This window comes from Scyliorhinus torazame, chromosome 22 (assembly GCF_047496885.1).
Source record: "Scyliorhinus torazame isolate Kashiwa2021f chromosome 22, sScyTor2.1, whole genome shotgun sequence".
NCBI classification, from domain to species: domain Eukaryota; kingdom Metazoa; phylum Chordata; class Chondrichthyes; order Carcharhiniformes; family Scyliorhinidae; genus Scyliorhinus; species Scyliorhinus torazame.
The window spans coordinates 52,717,446-52,743,196 of record NC_092728.1 but is presented as its reverse complement, the minus strand read 5'-3'; the positions used below and the strand labels follow the sequence as shown (position 1 = coordinate 52,743,196).

At 49.1% G+C, this 25,751-nt stretch overlaps 1 protein-coding gene across 3 annotated transcripts in view; it reads right to left on the bottom strand.

Moving 5' to 3' along the window:
• Window positions 1–25,751, bottom strand: part of abca2 (ATP-binding cassette, sub-family A (ABC1), member 2) — a 739,176-nt gene that overhangs the window by 10,507 nt on the left and 702,918 nt on the right. For all 3 annotated transcript variants that reach the window (XM_072488215.1, XM_072488216.1, XM_072488217.1), the window contains 4 exons: window positions 17,034–17,126; window positions 10,314–10,416; window positions 7,689–7,826; window positions 4,640–4,846 (listed from right to left, as the gene is read on the bottom strand). In XM_072488215.1, the coding sequence (XP_072344316.1) occupies window positions 4,640–4,846; window positions 7,689–7,826; window positions 10,314–10,416; window positions 17,034–17,126 (541 nt within the window). The remainder of the gene's footprint in view (window positions 1–4,639; window positions 4,847–7,688; window positions 7,827–10,313; window positions 10,417–17,033; window positions 17,127–25,751) is intronic.

Genomic DNA, 25,751 nt, shown 5'->3' with positions numbered 1-25,751 from the left:
GCCAATGTGGTGATGATCCGTAAGTGGGTAATGGAGGGAGAGGGGGCAGCGTGGAAGAGGCTAGAGATGGCGTCCTGTGTGGGCACGAGCCTGAGGGCGCTGGTGACGGCACCGCTGCCGCTCTCGCCGACAAGGTACACCACGAGTCCGGTGGTGGCGGCGACGTTGAAGATCTGGGGGCAGTGGAGGCGACACAGGGGCGAGGTGGAGCCTCGGTTTGGTAACCGATTCGGAAGAATCATCGGTTCGTCCCGGGAAGGATGGATGGGGGTATCGGAGCTGGCATCGGGCAGGGATTAGAAGAATGGGGGACCTGTTCATCGATGGGACGTTTGCGAGCCTAGGGGCGCTGGAGGAGAAGTTTGGGCTACCTCCGGGAAACGCTTTCAGGTACATGCAAGTGAGGGCGTTTGTGAAGCGGCAGGTGAGGGAATTCCCGCTGCTTCCGGCACGTGGGATTCAGGACAGGGTGATTTCGGGTGTATGGGTTGGCGAAGGCAAGGTTTCGGCGATTTACCAGGAGCTGAAGGAAGAGGAGGAGGCCTCGGTGGAGGAGTTAAAGGGCAAGTGGGAGGAGGAGCTTGGGGAGGAGATAGATGAGGGTCTTTGGACTGATGCCCTGAGTAGGGTTAATTCTTCCTTCTCTTGCGCCAGGCTCAGCCTAATACAGTTCAAAGTTACTCACAGAGTGCATATGACAGGGGCGAGTTTGAGTAGGTTCTTTGGGGTGGAGGACAGATGTGGGAGGTGCTCGGGGAGCCCAACAAATCACGTCCATATGTTCTGGTCGTGCCCGGCGCTGGATGGGTTTTGGAGGGGTGTTGCGAGGACTATGTCCAAGGTGGTGACGCACGGGTCAAGACGAGCTGGGGATTGGCATTATTTGGGGTATCGGACGAGCCGGGAGTGCAGGAGGCGAAAGAGGCCGGTATTCTGGCTTTTGCGTCCCTGGTAGCCCGGCGGAGAATTTTGCTACTATGGAAAGATGCGAAGCACCCGAGTGTGGAAGCTTGGATCAATGACATGGCAGGGTTCATTAAGCTGGAGAGGATAAAGTTTGCCTTGCGAGGGTCTGTGCAGGGGTTCTCCAGGCGGTGGCAACCGTTCCTAGACTATCTCGCGGAGCGTTAGGAGGAGGTCAACAGCAGCAGCCCAGGGGTGGGGGGGGTTCTTTTGGGGTGGCGTTTGGGTGAAGGTGGGTTTTTCCCCCTATTTTGTGCTTTTAAATGTTATATGGGGGGGTTATTGTATATGGGGGAAATCCAATGTATAATTTCTGCTTGTTGTGTTTTTGCCTCTTTTTTCTTGTTGGGGGAGGATGGCGTTTGTTGAAAATTTGTATAAATATATTTTTTTAAAAAGTAACCACCTGTGTTTCACTTAAACCTTCCACAATAAAAAGCTTTGTTCCATTCCAAGAATTAAAATCACCACGGTCTCACAACGAACAACAACTGAAACTGGGGCCAGGATGTTCGGGACCCTCCTGTCCGGCTACAATCCCGCCAAAGTAAACAACAATTTTAATGGTCCCGTCGCATCCATTGGGTGGGGGGAGAGACAAACTGTGGTGAGGCCATAGAATACTACCCTGAAACTAGAATAGAAAAATAGATATTTATATCCCTCTTTGGAGTGAAAGGTTGATGGAATGGGCTATCAGCTTATACAGGGCGTGTACCTTCTTTTGGGTTTCTTCCTCATCTTTTAAAAAAAATATTTTGATTCATATTTTGATATTTTAACATTTTAAACGCACAACATAATAAATAGAAAATAACACAAACCTTCCCCCCCCCCCTCAGTAACCTAACCAAACACCGCACTTTGCCCCCCCCCCCCCCCCACCCCACCTCCTCCCCCTTAACAGCTGACAGTAACCAGCTCCTTAAAATGTAGTACAAACAAACCCCATCTCTTGTGGAACCCCTCACTCGCCCCCCTACCCCCTCAAAGCAAATTTCACCTTTTCCAAATACAAAAGCTCCATTAGATCCTCAGCCAGACCCAGGCACAGGGTGGAGAAACTGACCTCCGACCCAAAAGACCTGTTTACGAGCGATCAACAAAGCGAAGCTAAAACATCTGACCCCCGCTCCCGTCTGCACTCAGGCAAGTCTGACACCCCAAATATGCCCGCTAGGGGACCTATCCACATGCAAGATCACAGACAGGGTGCTGAAGAATGTCCTTCAAATTTCTCCAAATTCGGGCAGGGTCAGAACATGTGTATGTGATTGGCTGGGCCCCTCCCACACCGGTCACAAATATCCTCCACCCCCTCAAACAATCGTCTGATCCCCGACTTTATCAGGTACGCTCTATGTACTACCTTCAGCTGCAGCCCCAGCCTCGCACACGAGGTTGAGGCATTTACCCCCCCGCAGCACCACAACCCCTCCTCCAGCGCCATTCCCAGCTCCTCTTCCCACTTGGCCCTAACCCCCTCCAGACTCGCCATTTTCTCTGCCAAAATTCTCCCAAAGATCCAACAACGAGGAGGGTGGTGCCACTGGAAAAGTCTGAAAAAACTTTTTCACAAAATCCTGCACCTGCAAGTACCTGAAACCCTCCCCCCATGCGGTCCCAAACTTCGCCCCAACTCCTCCAAACTCACAAACCGCCCTTCTAGTAAAAGCTCCCTCATTTCCATTACCCCTCGCTCCTCCCATTCCCGAAACCTAGCATCCATCCTCGCTGGCTCAAACCCATGGTTTCCTCGGATTGGCATCAACTTTGACCTTAGCCCTAACCTAAAGTGCTGCCACAATCGCCTCCATATTTTGAACATGGCGACCACCACCTGACTCCCCAAATATTTCCCTGGGGTAAATGGGAGCGGTGCCGCTGCCAGCGTCCACAACCCCGACCCCTTACATGAGCCTGCCTCCGTCCTCGCCCACAAAGCCTCCGGCTTCCGACCCAAACCTCACACCTTCTCCGTGTTCGCTGCCCAATAATAATACATTAGGCTTGGAAAGGCCAGGCCCCCGCTGACTGATGCCCTCTCTGAAACATCGTCCTCCTAATCCTTGCCATCGTACCTGCCCAAACAAACGACAAAGTCAACCGTTCCACCCCCATAAAAACGCTTTCAGCAAAAAGGTAGGCTGGCACTTAAATAAAAATGAAAAGCACGGCAAAATGTTCATCTTAACCACCTGCACCCTGCTTGCCAATGATAGGGGAAGACTGTCCCATCTCAATAAATCCGCCTTGACCCCACCCACCAGGCTCATAAAATTCAACTTATGGAGCCGGGCCTAAGCCTGAGCCACCTGCACTCCCAAGTACCTAAAGTGAGTAGTTGCCACCCGAAATGGCAACCCCCACAATCCTACACCCGCCGCCAGAAAAGACACCACAAAACACTCGCTCTTTTCTAAATTGAACTCATCGCCTGAAAAAGCCCAAATCTCCTAAGCAGTCCCATTGTATCCCCCACAGAAGACCCCGGGTTGGTGATATACAACAACAGATCATCAGCATATGGAGACGCCCGATGCTCTCCCCCCACTCCCCCCTACCACCTCCCAATCTCTATCCCCCTCTATTTATCCGAACACCTCAGCATTATGACCAAGGGCTCTATCGCCAGTGCAAACAGGAGAGGGAGTATGGGGCATCCCGCCTCGTTTCCCTATGTAACGGAATACCCTGGATTCATCTCATTCATGCGCACACTCGCCTTTGGTTGCTTATTCAGCAATTTAATCCATGGCACAAACTTGGGGCTAATCTCAAACCTCTCTAATACCGCAAATAAATAGCTCCACTTAGGGGCAGCACGGGCACAGTGGTTAGCATTGTTGCCTCATGGCGCCGAGGTCCCAGGTTCAATCCCGGCTCTGGGTCACTGGGCGTTTGCACGTTCTCCCCCACAAACAAACATGTGCAGGCTAGGTGGATTGGCCATGCTAAATTGCCCCTTAATTGGAAAAAAATGAATTGGGTACTCTAAATTTATGAAAAATAAATAAATAGCTCCACTCCACCTGTTCAAACACCTTCTCCGTATCCACCACCACCTTCGGCTCCCTCCCTGCTGCCAGAGAAAGCAGGCGCCGCATGTTCAGCGACAAGTGCCTCCTCTTTACGAACCCCATCTGATCCTCCCCAATCACCTTCGGGAGGCACTCCTCCCACCTAAGTGCCAGCACCGTAGCCAAAATCTTGGCATCCACATTCAACAGAGATATTGGCCTACATGACCCACACTCCACCGAGTCCGTATCCTTTTTTTAGGGTTCCTTCCTTGTCAAGTAGTTTTCTAAAGGATGGTGGAAACCATCTTCAGCTTCACTAGACCAGTACTTGCCTTGGCTCCTGCTGGATAGATATAGGGTTGAGCAATAGGGGCGGGGGCGGTCAAGGGTCAAGCGAATGGAATCAAAGCTACAGTCGAAAGGACTGCCAAATGACTGCAAAAGAGCAGAGGACCAACATCCGAGAGAAACCATCTGGTCGAAATGGGAACAAACAGATAGAGAGTTTATTTGTGACGGCAGCGAACCTAACAAGAAGGTTTGATGAAGAGAAGCTTTGGAGTATTGTCCCCATTTTACCCTAGATGGTTTGGCTGGACTTTCGGCTGAAAAATATGTCGAGTCCTTTCATCACAGCTGCATGCAGTACTTACACGCTCCTCCTCGAAGCTAATTAGCCCTTCGTCGTCACTCTCCAACTCTTCGGGCTCTTCGACAGTCAGAGCCTGCAGTTCTGTCGTGGTGCCCCGTGGCCTCAGCAGGCTGAGGATGCGCTTGATGGGTGACTGTACACTCCCTGTACTGACAGTTTCTTGCTGCTCCAGGTTGTCACTCTGCTTCTTTGCAAAGTTTACAAACACCTGCAATGATTGACAAAGTAGGGGAACCTCTCAATAATAACAACAATATTGAACACCTTTAACGGAAGCACTTCACCGGACGCAATGCGACAGCAAGCCAGAGGTGGAGACAGTTGGGATGGTTCATTAAATGCTTGCTCAATGTGTTAGGCTTTAAGGAGCATCTTAAAGGAGGAGCTAGATGGATTTGTGGAGGCAACTCTGGAGCTCCCTAATGTAACTTAAGGCTGAACTTCAAGTCCACATGTTTTCATTACAAGAGCATTGCTGTTAAATGCTGCTAGCCCAGTTGAAAGCTTCAGGGAATTTTCCATATAAATAGCAACTAAGGCAGTGCAAGGAAAACTGTTTGAGGGCACTCTTTAGTTGTTGAATTGCGAGACCTTAGTTTGAGACAGGTTTAGCCAACTGGCTGGACATCTTCTCTCACTGCTGGTTCAAGGTAGCCTCCATGAAATGAGACTCAGCATGTTCAAAGCAAATCTTTGTGGGTGCCCACACAGCACAAAAAATTGAACACGATTCGCCATGTCATTTAGAGATTTAGCACTGAGAATTTGGTGCGGCAAATAGAAAATGCTATCCTGGGTTGGGAAGTTGGCTTTGTGGCATCCTGCCGGGAAGTGGCTTCCGGCTCAGGCTGCTCACCAGTCAAATTCAGAGGGCGCGATTAATCTTCCAAAAAGGAAGCAAAGTCGCCGAGCGAGCGCGTTTAGCTGCGTGTTTCCTGTAGTGCTGAGAAACACATGGCTATTCAACGTGACTCGCTTTGACTAAGGGGCCTGAATGGGGAACGTAGGGCCGCACATAGCCCCGATTTTTGCAATGGGGAGCTCTGCTCACCGGAAAACCTTGGGAGTGCCCATGCCAGTTGGCAGTGCCATCTGGGCACCTTGGTAGTGTCAGGCTGGCACCTAGGTGGCACTGCCCGGGTGCCAGGCTGGCACTGCCAGGGTACCCAGGTGGCACCAGCAGTGCCAGGGCACCACTCTGCCCAAAGGGCATTCACAGCTGGGGGCCTCCGATCCCCTTGGAGACCCCCATGAGTGCCATTCCATCTGGTCCCCGTTTGTGGGGACAGTATCAAATGGCGCTCGCCCGAGGTCTCCAAGGCGGGCGGATTAATTCCCAAAGCCTCAGCCACCTAGGGAATCGGCGAAATAGAGTAAGGCTTACTGCCTCGCTCTAATATGCAGATTTGCCAAAAAGTGATCCCGTCATTGTATAAACCAGGAAGTCTTTCATCCTATCAGTTCAGACTAGACTCAAGTGAAATCCAAGGATTGCGTTCAAATAATTTTTGGCTTCATTATTCATCACAGGGTTCAAATGTTTTTTTAACGATGGAATATTGTTAATTGAAATATCCCTGCCTCCACTTCCTCCCTCCAATCCAGGCATCAATCTCATCTGACCCAGACTGAACCCTACCATAGATTTGATGTAGTCACTGAAGCTGTTTATTTTAAAGCTGTGATGTGGACAATTCGGAGTCTGCCTGATCTGAAGCCGATTAACTATTGGCCAGAAATACCCAGTGATAGAGTTTTATAAGAAATTCTACTTAAGTACAAATTAGCAGCCAAGACATTTTTCAATGTCCTTTTCTTGGTCTGAAAAAAACAAGTTTATTTGTTCTAATAAAAAAGTTAAACAATGAGTGGTCGAGTTTATGACGTCTATTGGGTATTACAGCACAAGCAACAATGTTGATCTATGACCGGAATTCACTGGCCATCGGGATTCTCTGTTCCTGCCAGCAGTGCTCCCCCGCCCGTGGGTTTCCTGGCGGCATGGGTTGGCTTTAATGGGAAACCCCATTGACCAGCGTCGGGAGTAGAGAATCCCGCCACCAGGGAATGGCGCGCCACCGAGAAACACGTGGCTGGGACTGGAGAAGCCAGTCCTATATCTATGTATATCAATGTATATCTATCTACACAGTTTAAATATTATTAATTGTACAGAATGAAAATCCCCTCCAGTGACGCAGTCTGGCTAGCCACATTTCCAATGTCACACTTATTTCAATGGTAGCACTTTCAACCCTGGGCCAGAAGGTTATGCACCAGGCCTTGAACTCATAACCCAGGCTGGTGCTCCAGAGCTATCTTTTGAGTAAGACAATTAACCCAGGTTCTCCCTGCCTATTCAGATCGACAGATGTTACGCTATTTTTCCTAGTGCCCTGGTCAAGGTTTCATCCTCAATCAACCGGTAAGAGAGAAAAAGGCTGAATTGACCATTTGTGATATATTACCCAAATACTTGAAAAGTGGTTTAACTCTATACAGTATAATTGATTGTCTGCCTTTCGTGTTGCTACTACTATTTCTCCAAATTGATAATATCAAGTGACAATGCAAATGAATAGACAGCATTGTAAGATGCTATAAACTGCAAGAGCAGCTGGCTTGTCAGCTGAACCACAAAAAACAGAAAACCAACCACAACCCTTTGTTGAGATACATCTTCTTTTGACTCACCCAAGTATCATTCCAAGAGGGCTTAATGGTGGCTGGATTATCGGAATTCAATGCTGCCTGGTAATGTAAGACATCGCAATGTGTGGTTTCTGATCTGGAAGCTTATTGGATGGTGCATTTTATAGGAGCCTACCGCAGCCCAATTGCTCTGGTGGCAAGATTCATGTTGCACCTGTGACACTGGCCACGCCTAACGTACAGATGACATCCTGAACGTTTTCATGTTTTTTGACCGATATATGTCAGCTGCTCATTTGCAAACATTTTAACTGCTTTATGCAGCAGGAAGAGATCCTTGCCGGAGATTCTCAAATTACAATTACCTTTGATCTCTCTGTGCTGTGGGATTTACTCACATTGTCCAGTGTCGTTTGACTGACGGAATAATCTTCAATTCCTAATACGTCAACTACTTGCTCCATCTTACTGAAAACCTGGGCCAGCGAGATGTTTTCCGACTTCAGCTGGTATTGCACTTTGGTATGGTGTCTCTCCTAGAATAAAATAAGTCTGCGTTGGATTTGGAATTAGTTTATTGCTGCGATAGCAACTTCACTTAACTGGGTCCCAACTCGAGCGCTGGGGCAAAACATATCAATCATAAATAAACAGATACATTTTTTTGTCTTTCCCGGGATGCGGGCTTCGCTGGCTGGGCCAGCATTTGTTGCACAGTCTTAATTGCCCACAAATGGAGTGGCTTACAGGAACATTTCAGTGGGCGGTTAAGAGGGCAACCACATTGCCGTGGATCTGGAGTCACGTGTAGGCCAGACCACGTAAGGACGGCAGATTTCCTTCCCTGAAAGTGAGCCAGAATTTTTTTTTTAAAACAACAATTGTTTTCATATAATAAATGATAGTTTCATGGTCATCATTGCCGAGAATAGATTTTAAAAGTAAGTTGAATTTAAATTCCCCAACTGCCTTGATTGATCGTGTTTCCAGAGCACTAGCCCAACGACAATACCACTACTTGGCGGCAATGTGACACAGTGGATAGCACTGCTGCCTCACAGCGCCAGGGACCCGGCTTCGATTCCGACCTCGGGTGACCGTCTGTGTGAGGTTTGCACGTTCTCCCCGTGTCTGCGTGGGTTTCCTCCGGGTGCTTCGATTTCCTCCCAGAGTCCAAAGATGTACAGGTTAGGTGGATTAGACATGCTAAATTGCCCCTTAGTGTGCGTTTGCAGGAACAGGGCAGCGATTGGGCCTAGGTAGAGTGATTTTTCAAAGGGTCGGTGCAGACTCGATGGGCCGAATGGCCTCCTTCGGCACTGTAGGGATTCTATAATATACCACCATCTCCCCATCTCCCTGATGTCAGCATTCCATCAAAGACATTGTGAATATTTTATTTCATGCTACAAAATACAAAGTGTAACTGGGAGGCTGTGCACCACAGGATTTTCATATTTTATCCTCCAGTATGCCTGCTCTAAGTTCCATCCGATCACTTTAGCTATGAGGCTCCAAGCCCTCTCAGATTAACATAACAGATACCACTGCACTATTTTGAAGAGTAGGTAAGTTCACCCTGGTGGCCTGGCCAATATTACATTGCTCTTTCTGGGAACTATTCTCTGTGCAAATTGATTGCCACCGTTCTCCACATTACAACAGTTACTACACATCAAAAGTACTTTGTTGGATGTGAAGCACTTTCGATCTCCCGAGGCATTAACTGTATATTAATTGTATTTAATTTTATGCAAGTGGTGGTAATGCATAACATCCCTGGTTACAGGGATAGGGTGGAGGTGTGGGCTTAAGTACGATGCTCTTTCCAAGGGCCGGTGCAGACCCAATGGGCTGAATGCCTCCTTTTGCACTGTAAATTCTATGATTCTATGATGAGATGGATAAACAAATTTCCAGAATGAATACTTTTGCACTGTGGGATTGTGAAGAAGCATAAGGCTCATGAACGTCCTATCTAACACCAATCCTTCAATGGGACTATATCGACGCTCCTTCTTCTCTTCTTTTATATATGGAAACAATACAAACACGACGACAGTTTTCAGCAAAATTAAGACCTTCAAAACTGCCTCGTTGAAATGTCTGTTCAACTATTCACTTTTAAAAACTCCAGTTAAAGCTGGAAAAGTTACACCTTAGACTTCCTATTCCAATTCACCCTTACCGCATTGTCGGCATAAATAGAGGAGATGTGAGGCAGCAACATCACTGTCCGTCAGTGAAACGTGGATCTGTAGATTACACTCTAATTCTAAAGGTCATTGTTTTGAAACCCCCTTCAAAGTCTCTCCAAAGACTCGAGCACATGATTTAAGTGAACACTTACTGAGGCAGCGTTGTGCTGTCAGACGTACCCTCTTTCAGGTTTGACATTAAGCCGAGACCCTTTTTCCTATCTCAGAAGGACACGTAAAAATCTCATGATACTATATAAACAGAATCCCAGACCAACTATAACCCTGCAACCAATGTCACTAAAGACGCACATTATCTGATAGTTAATCTTGTTGCTGTTCATGGGAGCCTGCTGTGCATAATCTGGCTTCCTCATTTTCTCACATCGCACTTCAGATGTACTTGGCTGCAGATCAAACCGTAATCGTGGAACCGGCAGAAACTACCTCCGCCTCAATTTATTGCCGGTGAAACAAAGTAGAGATTTTAGCCCTAACAAGTTGCAAAAACTGGGGTGGAATTCTGGCCACTTTTATTCACTACAAGTCAGAAACAGCTTTAAGGAATCACTTTGTTGTTTCTTGATATCAGTCATTCAAACTTATTCCAAAAACTTTGGAAAAGTTATAATGGTTTGTAGGGCATCCAACTAGAGGTGAAGGAAACACATGAGGTGGCCATGCATAATTTTCCTGTTCTCAACAGACAAAGAAACTGAGCGAATTCATCCAGAACGGGCAGGAATTCAAGTCCTGCATGGCACCAACCCATTTAACAGAACAGTGTGGAGGCATCAGGAAGATCGTTTTCAGATGAATTCATACCTTCAAAACTGCTTCAGGGAAATTTCTGTTGAAAAAGCGGACAACTTCTTTCACGTACAGGCTGGACTTGGTACGGACAGTGATCATGTAACCGTCGCCAAACCTTGGAAATAAGAAAAAGGAAGAACTGATCAGTCAGAATCCATTTTAAAATCAGACGGCCATCAGTCTGAGTTTGTAATGCTGTCTGTTATGCGCCATGGAAGAAACTGTGCACTTGATGTCAGCTTTTTGACCTTAAAAGGAGCTCAAAGGACAAAATCGTGAATAAAGACAGGATCAGTAGATGGGCAGACTTTTAAAAAATACATCCTCCTGTGTAAAAGCGGTGATGTGTATAATAAATATTTATATATTAATTATTTACACCAAGGGCGACAGATCCAGCATTTTGCATCAGTTGAACTCCTTTAGCTGATGTGAGTGACAAAATACAAATATTGTACCAATAAATGGCTGAGAGGGTTCAGCTGTAGGCTATATCCATGGAATTTATCCATTACAATCCCTCTGCTGCTCCTCTTCCCCCCCCCCCCCCTTCATTTGACCTCCCAGTCCTCCATCCACCCACCATCCAATTCTTGTCGTCATTCTGCAATTTTATCCCATTTCGCATCCTCGGCCACAATGGAAGCTGACATTTCCCATCTAATACCTACCCCTCCTGATCCCCATTAATAATGGCTTGCCCTTAGCGCAAAACTGCTCTGATTCTTTTGAAAATGAGCTTCACTTCTCACCTCAAAAAAGCTCGCTTCTCATCCATTTATCCTCTCTGACCACTGCTTCATCTCAAAATGTATTTTTTTTGCCTAATGTTATGGGCGAGGTGTTTTCAGAACCCCAAAATGTATCATGGAGTTCAACCAACCTCCCCCTTTAATGGATTGTTGCTTTTGAAGCACATGGCTTGTTCCCCAGGTGTGGTATTACAATTATGGACACGTGGTTTTTAACACAAAACAATGTTTATTCCATGAACTCAACTTAACCTTTTAAATAAACATTGGATCACTTAACACCCCTTACTTCAAAGATAACCCCGAAACTAATACAACACTAAATAATCCCTCAAAATGTTCCTTTAAACATCCAAAAGACTTCATCTTTAACAACAGACAAGAGGTTACATTCAATATATTTATAGTCTTTGGATTTGCAGACATCCACAGAGCAGCTCTGTTTTCTTCCTGCAGCTCTTTGCAAAACACACAGACACTCCCAGCTTTCTCCTCAAACTGGCTTTTTCCTTTCAAGCATCTCACAGCAAACCAGCCAGGCACCTTTTAGCTGCTCTCACCCAAAACTGAAACTAAAAACTTCAAAATGGCTGAGCTAAAGCCCAGCTCCACCCACACTCTGACATCACTGCATTTCTTACAGGTACATTGCTTAAACATCCATTTCTTAAAAGCACTCTCACATCCACTTCCCAGTTCCATGATCAGCCCTCCCAAACATTTCCTGCTCAAATTTCTATGGCCTGTAAATGATACAGCAGCGAGATTGCTCTTATCTAAGTTGTGAATGGTATCCTCTGTATCTTATCCCAGCTTTCTTTCTGTGACCTCATTGCAGGCACTGATTGGACCATCTTGCCTCATTGTCCAGTTCCTCAGGGCTGGTCTCAGTTGCTTCCAGTCCGATGGATTCTAACACAATCAAGCAGTATTTTCAGAGATTGCTGTTGCTCTCACCGATGCGCAGTCCCCTTCAGGATCGATATTCAGGCCCTCCTTCTTCTCCATCGAACCAGCCTAACAGCACGTCTTTCGGGACCTGTGGAAGGAAACCGGAGCACCTGGAGGAAACCCACGGGGAGAACGTGCAGACTCCGCACAGACAGTGAGCCAAGTCGGGAATCGAAACTGGGACCCTGGCGTTATTAAGCGACAGTGCTAACCACTGTGCTACGTGCCACCCTTGGTGACATTATCCACTAACACAAAGTTTTTTATGTTGATAAGCCTCAGTGCCAAGCCTTCTCTCTCTTCCCTTAACCCCATCACCTGTGCACAGGTAGATTGTCAAACTGACATCAACTTGGGGGAAATGAAAGTATCCTCCAACTAAACAGCAGTCAAACGTTTTCGGCCCCTGCACCCAGGTCTCAGCAATTGTGGCTTTCTGTCTGATGATTAGTGGGGCTTCAAACTGCACCAGCTCTCAGCAGAACGCATTTACTTTCGCCTCCACATTGCTGACCCAGTTCAGCCTCCGTATTCACGGGTGGAATTGTTCCTCGCCTCCTGGGGTGGGATTGATGGTGGGCGGGCAGGGACAATGAATCTGGTGGGTGCCAAAAAGGTGAAAACCTGAGGGTGTAAAACCCCGCTGCAATTCTCCCAGTGGTGGGTTAATGGCAGATCGCTCTTCCTACTGGCAGGTGGTGCAAGCGCTATTTTCATCTTATGAATGCTCATTAAAACAGCTTCCGTCAGCGTCCCGTCACCCCTTCCAATTCAGTGGGAGATTAGGCAGTCTCAAATCCTATTTCTAACCAGTGGCATGCACAGGGTGCACCTCAGTTCGCCAGAGACTCCGGGGTGAGCGCAACATCTTTCTGCCATACTGCTCCGCTACTCCCGATGCGCTGTTCACCACTCTGCCAGGGCAGACTGGTTCCTCCCTCCATCTCCATGTCGAGTTGGACTTCACGGACCGTGCTGCTGTATCCCTGGACCCTCGTGTGTCACTAGCTCGGGTCAGTACTGCGCCTGGGTTTGGGGAGGACAGGGGTCTCCTTGCCCTTGGTGTCACACACTATCCGGAGAAGACCGTGGGATTCCTGCAGCCACCACAACAAAGGTCTAAAGTCCGACCGGAAGTGGAGTCAACGGGCGGGGGTGAGGGGGGGGGATGTAGCCCAACAATGACAAGGGGCAATGTGGAAGGAGGGATGTGCAAGGATTGGGGGAAGGGCTCATGGTGGCTGGCAAAGGGACAAGGAGGTGGATGATAAGCATGAAAAGGGAAGCCCAGAGGAGGGAAATGGACCCTGACAAGGCTGCGTGAAAAGCTCACAAACAAGTGGATCAAAGGGATAGCACATCGTTCACTGGAAGGAGGGTGCATGAAAGCTCCAGGTGTAGTGGGTAGAGGGGCATGGGCAACTCGCAGGTGATGGATTTGGGGGAGGAAGGTAGTTATATCAAGGAAGAGATTTGTTCTCGAAGCTGCTCGCCCTTTCCCTCCGGGGTGCCGACATCCTGCATTGTCTGGTGAAGACAGGTGGGCTAGAGAGAGTGATAGGAGTGTGCCGGGCTGGTGTTTAAATATGTCACTGGGACCTTCGAACCTGCCAGTGTCAGCCTGCCAGGAAAGTCAGAGGAGAACTCACTTGTGCACAATTAATGGGCTTCCAAACGCGGAATCTGGCGCCGGAACCCACCATTCTGGTCAGCAGGACAGGTGCTGCCGGAGCTGCCCGTTGCTGCACTTAGTCACAAATTGAAAGAATTCTGCCCATATTTTTACTCCTTCACTACATCCAAGTGCCCATCCTCAATAAACAGCAGCTTGTTCACAGCTCGACTGCTGGGATCTTGGCCCGCACTAAGTCCCATTCGCCCATCACCCTCCTTCTCACTAATGTACAGTGATCATCCCCATCACTTCATCGTCTTGTTTCTCAATGCACCGGATTTAAAATTTTGCTCCTTAAATATTTACATGGCCTTACCCCGTATTACTGTTGATGTACTTATTGTAGCCAATGAGGAGGCCCGAATAGGTGAAGCAAAAGTAATTGATTTCCGACCCACAGTTGGGAAATACAGCATCTCCAAATACAGTAATACTCCAAATCCCAGCCGGGACCATCTTGAGATGCCAGCTCCGTTTTGAGCCGCCTTTTATCCTGGGCAGTTATCGGTCCCACTGTTGGGTCTCCACCCCTCAGCGGAGGAGCTTGTACTCCATGAGCTACACAAAGAGGTTAATCGGGTTGTCCCTGTGGGTCTCGTGGGGTTAATAACAGTCCTCAGTTACTATGTTTTCCATGATGTGGAGATGCCGGTGTTGGACTGGGGTGAGCACAGTACGAAGTCTTACATCACCAGGTTAAAGTCCAACAGGTTTGTTTCGATGTCACTAGCTTTCGGAGCGCTGCTCCTTCCTCAGGTGAATGAAGAGGTCTGTTCCAGAAACACATATATAGACAAATTCAAAGATGCCAAACAATGCTTGGAATGCGACCATTAGCAGGTGATTAAATCTTTACAGATCCAGAGATGGGGTAACCCCTGGTTAAAGAGGTGTGAATTACATCAAGCCAGGACAGTTGGTAGGATTTCGCAGGCCAGATGGTGGGGGATGAATGTAATGTGACATGAATCCCCGGTCCCGGTTGAGGCCGCACTCATGTGTGCGGAACTTGGCTATAAGTTTCTGCTCGGCGATTCTGCGTTGTTGCGCGTCCTGAAGGCCACCTTGGAGAACGCTTACCCGGAGATCAGAGGCTGAATGCCCTTGACTGCTGAAGTGTTCTCCGACTGGAAGGGAACATTCCTGCCTGGTGATTGTTGCGCGATGTCCGTTCATTCGTTGTCGCAGCGTCTGCATGGTCTCGCCAATGTACCACGCTTCGGGACATCCTTTCCTGCAGCGTATGAGGTAGACAACGTTGGCCGAGTCGCACGAGTACGAGTACGTACCACGTACCTGGTGGGTGGTGTTCTCACGTGTAATAGTGGTATCCATGTCAATGATCTGGCACATCTTGCAGAGATTGCCATGGCAGGGTTGTGTGGTGTCGTGGTCACTGTTCTGAAGACTGGGTAGTTTGCTGCAAACAATGGTTCGTTTGAGGTTGCGCGGTTGTTTGAAGGCAAGTAGTGGGGGTGTGGGGATGACCTTGGCAAGGTGTTCATCGTCATCAATGACGTGTTGAAGGCTGTGAAGAAGATGACGTAGTTTCTCCGCTCCGGGGAAGTACTGGACGACGAAGGGTATTCTGTCGGTTGTGTCCCATGTTTATCTTCTGAGGAGGTCGGTGCGGTTTTTCGCTGTGGCGCGTTGGAACTGTCGATCGATGAGTCGAGTGCCATATCCCGTTCGTACGAGGGCATCTTTCAATGTCTGTAGATGTCTGTTACGCTCCTCCTCGTCTGAGCAGATCCTGTGTATATGGAGCGCTTGTCCATAGGGGATGGCTTCTTTAATGTGTTTAGGGTGGAAGCTGGAGAAGTGGAGCATCATGAGGTTATCCGTGGGTTTGCGGTAAAGCGAAGTGCTGAGGTAACCATCCTTGATGGAGACGGGTGTGTCCAAGAATGCAACTGATTTTGGAGAGTAGTCCATGGTGAGTCTGATGGTTGGATGGAACTTATTAATGTCATTGTGTAGTCGTTTCAGTGATTCTTCGCCGTGGGTCCAAAGGAAAAAAATGTCATCGATGTATCTGGTGTATAACGTCGGTTGAAGGTCCTGTGCGGTGAGTAGGTCCTGTTCAAACTTGTACATGAAGATGTTGGCGTATTGGGGTGCGAATTTGGTCCCCATGGCTGTTCCGTGCGTCTGGATGAAGAACTTGTTGTCGAAGGTGAAGACGTTGTGATCCAGAATGAAGCGGATGAGTTGCAGAGTTGCGTCTGGAGATTGGCAGTTGTCGGTGTTGAGTACTGAGGCTGTTGCAGCAATGCCGTCGTCATGGGGGATGCTGGTGTAGAGTGCCGAGACGTCCATTGTGACGAGGAATGTTCCTGGTTCAACTGGTCCATGGGTGCTGAGTTTCTGTAGGAAGTCCGTCGTGTCGCGACAGAAGCTGGGCGTACCTTGTACGATGGGTTTCAAGATGCCCTCGATGTAGCCAGAGAGGTTCTCACACAAGGTCCCATTGCCTGAAATGATAGGGCGGCCTTGTGTGTTGGCCTTATGTATTTTTGGGAGGCAGTAGAGATCTCCAATGCGGGGAGTACGTGGGATGAGAGCACGTAGGGTGCTCTGAAGATCTGGATCCAAGGTCTTGATCAGTCTCTGGATCTGTAAAGATTTAATCACCTGCTAATGCTCGCATTCCTAGCATTGTTTGGCATCTTTGAATTTATCCACAAATGTGTTTCTGGAACATACCTCTTCATTCACCTGAGGAAGGAGCAGCGCTCCGAAAGCTAGTGACATCGAAACAAACCTGTTGGACTTTAACCTGGTGTTGTAAGACTTCGTACTATGTTTTCCATGTTCTTGAAGAACAGGTGCGGTGAAGTTGACTACATCATAATGGTATACAACTGGCTGTTGGAAATGTGCGGCTTGGTAGCCCCTCCTTCACGCTGCTTTAAGTGAATCCTGGCAGATTAAACGTTGGTTTGTCGCTCTGTGCTTTAGGAACCCAGTGATACTGGTGAGGTATAAAGCTGCCAGTAATAACTTCACTAATCTTTCTCAGAGTGGCAAACACAATCGGGTTTTTGGCTCAGGTGATAACCATCTGGTATTCCAATGTCTTTGTCATACAAGAAATGTCACATTGTATGCTGCTGGTGTCGTGTCTGTACCATGGGTATCAGAATCTGCATCAGAACGTCAATCAGTAAAGAGCATCCTATTCACATTTACTCAATTCAGAATGTATCTCTCACATGGAAAGAAAACAAGGGCTAAAAGCAATCAGTTTCGCTAAATGAAACAAAAGATTAGTGCATGGTTAATGCTGATTGGCTGCTTCGGCGATCAATGTCTGATTAGGATGGGTTGGGGAAAGCTGGAATGTCAAGTTACCTGTTTTTCAGGTGTTGGATGCTGCCAAGACACTTGAACCGCCCGTTTACCATGATGGCCAGTCTCGTGCACAGCGCCTCACACTCCTCCATGCTGCAAGGGATGAAATAAATAGATTAGATACAGCATAATTCTCAGCACCTCACCAACTCATAGCCAAAGGTTAAGTGAAAAATTATCTCCCTTCTGCTCAGCTTGGCTCCTCAAATTTATTTAGCAAGAGAGTGTGATGGTGGTGAAAGGCCACAGACAAAGCTTGTGCCCTTTGCTCTTCTGTCTTGCCGAGAGGTCGGATGGGATGATTCCCCTGCATCAAGAAAGCCTCGGTGCTGAAGAATGATAATAATTCCTTTTCAGGCACAAGCTGTTATCATGAAATACTTTCTGGCCACTTACAGAAATGCTGAATAAGAGCCGTCTCTCTTCAAACCATACAGATGAGGTTAGCACCCATTCCGTCCCAAACCAGGTGGGAATGTATTTTCAGTGGGCTGTCTAAATATTTATCGAATTGGAACTGGAGATATGATTTTAAAAATTGGATAAAAGACACTTTTCACCTCCTGTTTCCTCTTGCCTGCTGACATGGCGATATAAATCATCATGTTTGAACACCAAAGAACAAAGAAAAGTACAGTACAGGAACAGGCCCTTCGGCCATCCAGGCCTGTGCTGCCTGTCTAAACTAAAATCTTCTACACTTCCTAGGTATGTATCCCTCTATTCCCATCCTACTCTTGTATTTGTCAAGATGCCCCTTAAATGTCAGTATCGTCCCTGCTTCCACCACCTCCTCCGGCAGTGAGTTCCAGGCACCCACTACCCTCGGTGTAAAAAACTTGCCTCGTACATCTCCTCTCAACCTTGCTCCTCGCACCTTAAACCTATGCCCCCTAGTAATTGACCCCTCTACTCTGGGAAAAAGCCTCTGACTATCCACTCTGTCTATGCCCCTCATAATTTTGTAGACCTCTATCAGGTCGCCCCTCAACCTCCGTCGTTCCAGTGAGAACAAACCGACTTTATTCAACCGCTCCTCATAGCTAATGCCCTCCATACCAGGCAACATCCTGGTAAATCTCTTCTGCACCCTCTCTAAAGCCTCCACATCCTTCTGGTAGTTTGGCGACAAGAATTGAACACTTTTCTCCAAGTGTGATCTAACTAAGGTTCTATACAGCTGCAACATGACTTGCCAATTCTTATACTCAATGCCCTGGCCAATGAAGGCAAGCATGCCGTATGCCTTCTTGACTACCTTCTCCACCTGTGTTGCCCCTTTCAGTGACCTGTGGACCTGTACACCTAGATCTCTCTGACTTTCAATACTCTTGAGGGTTCTACCATTCACTGTATATTCCCTACCTGCATTAGACCTTCCAAAATGCATTACCTCACATTTGTCCGGATTAAACTCCAACTGCCATCTCTCCGCCCAAGTCTCCAAACGATCTAAATCCTGCTGTATCCTCTGACAGTCCTCATCGCTAACCGCAATTCCACCAACCTTTGTGTCGTCTGCAAACTTACTAATCAGACCAGTTACAATTTCCTCCAAATCATTTATATATACTACGAACAGCAAAGGTCCCAGCACTGATCCCTGCTGAACACCACTAGTCACAGCCCTCCAATCAGAAAAGCACCCTTCCATTGCTACTCTCTGCCTTCTATGACCTAGCCAGTTCTGTATACATCTTGCTAGCTCACCCCTGATCCCGTGTGACTTCACCTTTTGTACCAGTCTGAAGTATTTTCATCAGTTAAGTAAATCTCGGAATTCCAGTTGTAATGCCACTCTCACTTGTACCCTGCTCTCCTGAACTGGTTTTGCATTTGTTCTTCAGTTTTGATTTCACTGAGCATTCACCTTTGTCCTGCTATTAACATAATCTGCTATGTTACCTACATGCCACGATCAGCACCTGCTTTAGTCCTTAACACACCCATTAACACTTCCTTTGTCTTGTGCCCAAAACATCTTTCCCAATCTCGCTGTAGCGCACAGTGACTTACGAGAGAGACGGGATGTGATGAAGTCGATTCAGGCTTTATTAAGCGAGACTTGTCCCCAGCAGCTCAGCAACAGAATGAAGCTGCGGGGAGAAGCTCGGGTTCTTATACTTCGCCTTCAGGGCAGAGCCAGGAGTCGGCAGCCAACCAGGACCCGGGATCTGTCAGCCAATAGCATCACGGCTTCACAGTCCCACATGACCCCTAATACATACCACCACATTCACCCCTTGTTAAAAAGGAACCCGGCGGGGTGGTGGTTCGCATGGTGGTAGGGGTTTACAAGGCTGGCCCTGGAAGGAAAATTTCAGACATGTTACTACAGTTTTAACCCTACAGTGGGCTATGTACAAGTTTGTGAAAACTATTTACAATGTTAGCAAAAATATTTTTTTTTGTTACAACAACATTCTTGGTGTCACGCGGATTCCACGTGTCGAGCGGGCGGTCTGGTCTTCCTCGTCGATCGCCCCAGCCCCGGTGGTGGTGCAGGTGCTTGTTCAGGCGTTGTCGTCTCCGGGAGCGTTTCGGTGTTTGTTCCTGTTTTACTCCTGGGCGGGCACGGGAGGAGGACCGATCCCCGGGAAGGGGGCGGTCGTGGGGTGCGCCGGTGGCAGGGAGGGGATGATCGGTGTCAGGGTGGGGGGGGGTGTTGCCGGCGGGCGCCAGATCCCGCAGGGAGACCGTGTCCTGTCGGCCGTCGGGGTACGCCACGTAGGCGTACTGCGGGTTCGCGTGGAGAAGGTGAACCCTCTCGACCAACAGGTCCGATTTGTGCACCCGCACATGTTTCCGGAGCAAGATGGGTCCTGGGGCCGCCAGCCAGGTCGGCAGCGACGTTCCGGAGGGGGACTTCCTGGGGAAGACAAGGAGGCGCTCATGAGGCGTTTGGTTAGTGGTGGTACACAGCAGCGACCGGATGGAGTGGAGAGCGTCCGGGAGGACCTGCTGCCAACGGGAAACTGGGAGATCCCTGGACCGTAGGGCCAGTAGAACGGTCTTCCAGACCGTGCCATTCTCCCTCTCTACTTGCCCGTTCCCCCAGGGGTTGTAGCTGGTCGTCCTGCTCAAGGCTATGCGCTTGCTGAGCAGGAACTGGCGCAGCTCGTCACTCATGAAGGAGGGCCCCCTGTCGCTATGGATATACGCGGGGCAACCGAACAGTGTGAATATGGTGCCAAGGGCTTTAATGACTGTGGCCGCTGTCATGTCGGGGCAGGCGATGGCGAAGGGGAAACGAGAGTACTCGTCCACCACGTTCAGGAAGTATGCGTTGCGGTCAGTGGAGGGGAGGGGCCCTTTGAAATCCAAACTGAGGCGTTCAAAGGGGTGGGAAGCCTTGATCAGGTGCACTCTATCCGGCCTGAAAAAGTGCGGTTTGCACTCTGCGCAGATGTGGCAGTTCCTGGTGACTGTACGGACCTCCTCCACAGAGTAGGGGAGGTTACGGGACTTTACGAAATGGTAGAATCGAGTGACCGCCGGCTGGCAGAGGTCCTCGTGAAGGGCTTGGAGGCGGTCTATTTGTGCGTTGGCACATGTGCCGCGGGATAGGGCATCGGATGGCTCGTTCAGCTTTCCGGGACGGTACAAGATCCCATAGTTGAAGGTGGAGAGCTCGCTCCTCCACCTTAAGATCTTGTCATTTTAAATTTTGCCCCGCTGTGCATTATCGAACATGAAGGCTACCGACCGTTGGTCGGTGAGGAGAGTGAATCTCCTGCCGGCCAGGAAATGCCTCCAATGTCGCACAGCTTCCACTATGGCTTGGGCTTCCTTTTCCACTGAGGAGTGGCGGATTTCTGAGGCGTGGAGGGTCCGGGAAAAAAGGCCACGGGTCTGCCCGCTTGGTTAAGGGTGGCCGCCAGAGCTACGTCGGATGCGTCGCTCTCGACCTGGACGGGGAGGGACTCGTCGATGGCGCGCATCGTGGCCTTTGCGATATCCGCTTTGATGCGGCTGAAGGCCTGGCGAGCCTATGTCGACGGGGGAAGGTAGTGGACTGTATTAGCAGGCGGGCCTTGTCTGCATACTGGGGGACCCACTGGGCGTAATATGAAAAGAAACCCAGGCAACGTTTCAGGGCGTTGGAGCAGTGGGGGAGGGGAAATTCCATAAGGGGGCGTATGCGTTCGGGGTCGGGGCCTATTATCCCATTGCGCACTACGTATCCCAGGATGGCCAACCGGTTTGTGCTAAAAACGCACTTTTCCTTGTTGTATGTGAGGTTCAGGGCGTTAGCGGTCTGGAGGAACTTTTGGAGGTTGGCGTCGTGGTCCTGCTGATCGTGGCCGCAGATGGTTACGTTGTCGAGATACGGGAACGTGGCCTGCAACCCGTGCTGGTCAACCATTCGGTCCATCTTCCGTTGGAAGACCGAGACCCCGTTTGTGACACCAAATGGGACCCTTAGGAAGTGGTATAGATGCCCGTCTGCCTCGAAGGCGGTGTACTTGCTGTCACCTGGGCGGATGGGGAGCTGGTGGTAGGCGGACCTGAGGTCCACGGTGGAGAAGACCTTATACTGGGCAATCCGATTGACCATGTCGGATATGCGGGGGAGAGGGTACGCATCAAGCTGCGTGTACCTATTGATGGTCTGACTATAGTCTACGACCATCCTTTGCTTCTCCCCGGTCTTTACTACTACCACCTGGGCTCTCCAGGGACTATTGCTGGCCTGGATTATGCCTTCCTTCAGCAACCGCTGGACTTCAGACCGAATAAATATCCGGTCCTGGGCGCTGTACCGTCTGCTCCTAGTGGCGACGGGTTTGCAATCCGGGGTGAGGTTTGCAAACAAGGACGGCGGTTCAACCTTGAGAGTTGTGAGGCCGCAGATAGTGAGTGGGGGTATTGGGCAGCCGAATTGGAATGTTAGGCTCTGCAGGTTACACTGGAAATCTAATCCCAGTAATGTGGGCGCGCAGAGTTGGGGGAAGGACGTAGAGCCTGTAGTTCTTAAACTCCCTCCCTTGCACCGTTAGGTTCGCGATGCAGAACTCTTTGATCTCTACGGAGTGGGATCCTGCAGCTAGGGAAACCTTTTGCGTGCTTGGATGGATGGTCAGAAAACAGCGTCTTACCGTGTCTGGGTGAATAAAACTTACAGTGCCCCCGGAATCGATCAGGCATGGCGTCTCGTATCCGTTGACCAGCACCGTTGTTGTCGTCGTCTGGAGCGTCCGGGGCCGCGATTGATCCAGTGTCACCGAAGCCAGTCGTGGTAGTATTGTCGCGTCATCTTCTTCGGACCCTGTGGAGCCGTCGATGCTGGGGTCCTTTGTTGTCAACCAAGATGGTGGCGTCCATGAATCGCACGCGGCCGGGGGTGGACAAAATGGCCACCCCCATGGATCGCACGTGGTCGGGGGTGGACAAAATGGCCGCCCCCATGAATCGCACGTGGCTGGGGGGTCACAAGATGGCGGCGCCCATCCTCCCCTCGTGGTGCCCGGGACCCAAAATGGCGGCACCCGCGGGTCGCACATGAGGTGCTGTGGGGGTTGGGGAGCGTTTGGGATGTGCTGGGCTCGTTCTTCTCCGGGGATTGCGGCGACTTCCCGGGACCGGCACACTGCCGCGTAATGGCCCTTCTTGCCGCAGCTTTTATGAATAGCTGCGCGGGCCGGGCAGTGCTGCCGGGGGTGTTGCCCCCCCGGGATGGTCTGGCGCTTTAACCGCGCAAGCGTGCGAGGGGGGGGGGGGGGGGGGGGAGTTTGTCGCGACGGGGGTCCACGGAGCCCAAGGGGCTGCCGTGCGGTCGGGGCCGTAGGCGCGGGCGTTTTGCGAGGCCACATCTAGGGAAGCTGCAAGGGCCCGTGCCTCTGAGAGTCCTAGCGACTCTCTTTCTAAAAGTCTTTGGCGGATTTGTGGAGAGTTCATACCTGCCACAAATGCATCGCGAATTAGCATGTCCGTGTGTTCGATCGCGTTCACCGGCGGGCAGCTGCAGCCCCGTCCCAAAATTAGCAGCGCGGCGTAGAATTCTTCTAGCGATTCTCCGGGACTTTGCCGTCTCGTCGCGAGTTGGTGGCGCACGTGGACCTGGTTAACAGGCCGAACGTAGATGCCCTTCAGCAATGCGAGCGCCGTCGGGAAATTCTCTGCGTCTTCTATGAGAGGGTAAATTTCCGGGCTTACCCTCGAATGCAGGACCTGCATTTTCTGGTCTTCTGTGATCCGGCCGGGGGCCGTTCGGAGGTAGCCTTCAAAGCATGCTTGCCAGTGTTTGAATACTGCTGCCGAGTTCGCTGCATGGGGGCTGATCCGCAGGCATTCCGGGGCGATCCGGAGCTCCATAGTCTTTTAAGATCGCTTAATAAATTGTAGCGCACAATGACTTACGAAAGACGAGAAGTGATGAAGTCGATCCAGGCTTTATTCAGCGATGCTTGTCCCCAGCAGCTCAGCAACAGAATGAAGCTGCGGGGAGAAGCTCGGGTTCTTATACTCCGCCTTCAGGGCGGAGCCAGGAGTCGGCAGCCAACCAGGACCCGGGATCTGTCAGCCAATAGCATCACGGCTTCACAGTCCCACATGACCCCTAATACATACCACCACACTCGCCTAGCTCCCACTTAATCTCCTTGCTTCTACTTTATCCACATACTCCGCCCCCTCCCAAAACAGCCATCAAAATGCTCCCTCTCTTTAGCTCTGAAGTCATAAACACTTGAGATGATAACTCTGTTTCACTCTCCACAGATGTTGACAGACGTGCTGTGTTTTCACAGCATCTTCTGTCTTTATTTCAGATGTTCAGCATGCGCAGTATTTTACTTGTATTATTGCATTTGATTAAACTTGACAACCATAACTGTACGGTGACCCCGAACTTCGGGCAATACTTGCTAGTGCAGCTTTTCCTGTCCATCCTTTCTGGGCTTGATGAATCAGACTGCCAATGTAATACCAAGCTACTTTTTTTAGTCAGTTATTTGCTATGGAAATGTGCACTACTTCCCTACTTCCAAAGTGGAATCAGTTTAGCCAGTGCCTTCACAGACAAGGGGAGTTGAAATTTTAAGTCGCCGAAATGGGCGGCAGTGGGTCAGCCGCACCTGTTCCACTGCAGCTGATGAAATTAATGTCAGGCACTGTGCATAAGGTAAGGCTGATCCGACCGTGCCCATTTTGTGCCAGTGCCAAGCCAAACATCGAGCTCAACAGACTGTTAGAATGGCCAAGGGATACATAGAATTGGAGCAGCATTCTTCAAATCAAGGCAACAAAGTGACTGACAGGTTTAAAAACATACATACAAACATACAAAATAGGCGAAGTCGGCCACTCGGCTCCTCGAGTCACCATTCAATAAGATCGCGGCTTTCTAATTGTGTTGAGTTCCACATTTCTCATCTACCCCCGATAACCTTTGATTCCTTCACCTAATAAGAATGTACCTACCTCCGCCTCAACATTATTCAGTGACCTCACTTCTACCGCCTTCGGAGGCAGAGAGCTCCAAAGCCACCCAACCCCTGGAGGGCATTTTCTCTCTCGCGTTCACTTAAATCTTCAAACGCTCCCCCTCCCTCTTTTTGATGGCTGTCAATTCACACTTTAATTCTATTTATTTCTACTGATTTCATCTGTAGACTCATACAAAAGTGACAAGTTTATTTCCAGTGCCATGGATATCTTTTGGCGCCACTGTCGGTGTTGTTTTGATTCAGTTGGCTGAAATGGAATGCAACTTGATAAAAGCTACTGCAAGATACATTATGATGCTATAGGTGATTGGAGGAAGGTATAGGGGAGATGTCAGAGGTAGGTTTTTTTTACACAGAGGGTGCGTGGAATGCACTGCCAGCAGAGGTGGTGGAGTCGGAGTCATTCAAGACATTTCAGGGACTCTTGGGACAGGCACATGGACAGCAGTAAATTGAAGTGGTGTAGGTTAGCTCTTAGATTAGGATAAATGGTCGGCACAACATAGTGGACCGAAGGGCCTGTAGTGGGCTGTACTGTTCTATGTTCTATACCCAGCCTCCATTCAGAACGGTACCTTCATGTGCTTGATTTTAAGCAGATTAGCTCATGAATCTTTTATTTTACCTTTTCTCTCTCACTCCAATTCAGTTTTCGCGTGCATATGATTCAACACCGTCTGGATTCTTTTTGCTACTGCTTTTTTTAAAGCATGAATTAGGGTATAAAATAAGTTGGCAACCTCAATCTTTCACGTATGGCTGGGAGGAGTCACTGATGGATTATGAAGGACTTCTACCCAATTTCAAAAATTGGGTTACCTAAGTACATCTGCAAATATGTTGAATCGTATTTTGCTGTCGACAGATTCACCTGGCAACTCCTTAGCTCTTGCCGAATGCCACCGTTTCATCCTTCCCTGAAAGTACTGAGGGACTCGTAACCAAGAGCACAGGCTGCAGCACTGCCGGTATTAAGGAAAGATAACATCATTGAATTCCACTTGGGTCTTGGTGAGCTCTGATGTGTTTCGGGGAACCATAAAATGCAAAGGCCTGTTGTTACACTTGAGCTTTCACAAGCTGGACACTGAATTCCTTCCCAGAATGCACCAAAGTGTGCAACATTCTCCCCTCCTGGGAACGTAAAGCCATGTTGGAAGCTAATTTTTCCATTGATCAGAAATGTTGACAGAGGATTAGTTGATGAGTAAACTATTAAAATATGGCATTTAAGTAAGGTTGACTTTCCTCACAATGAGAACCTGGTGAG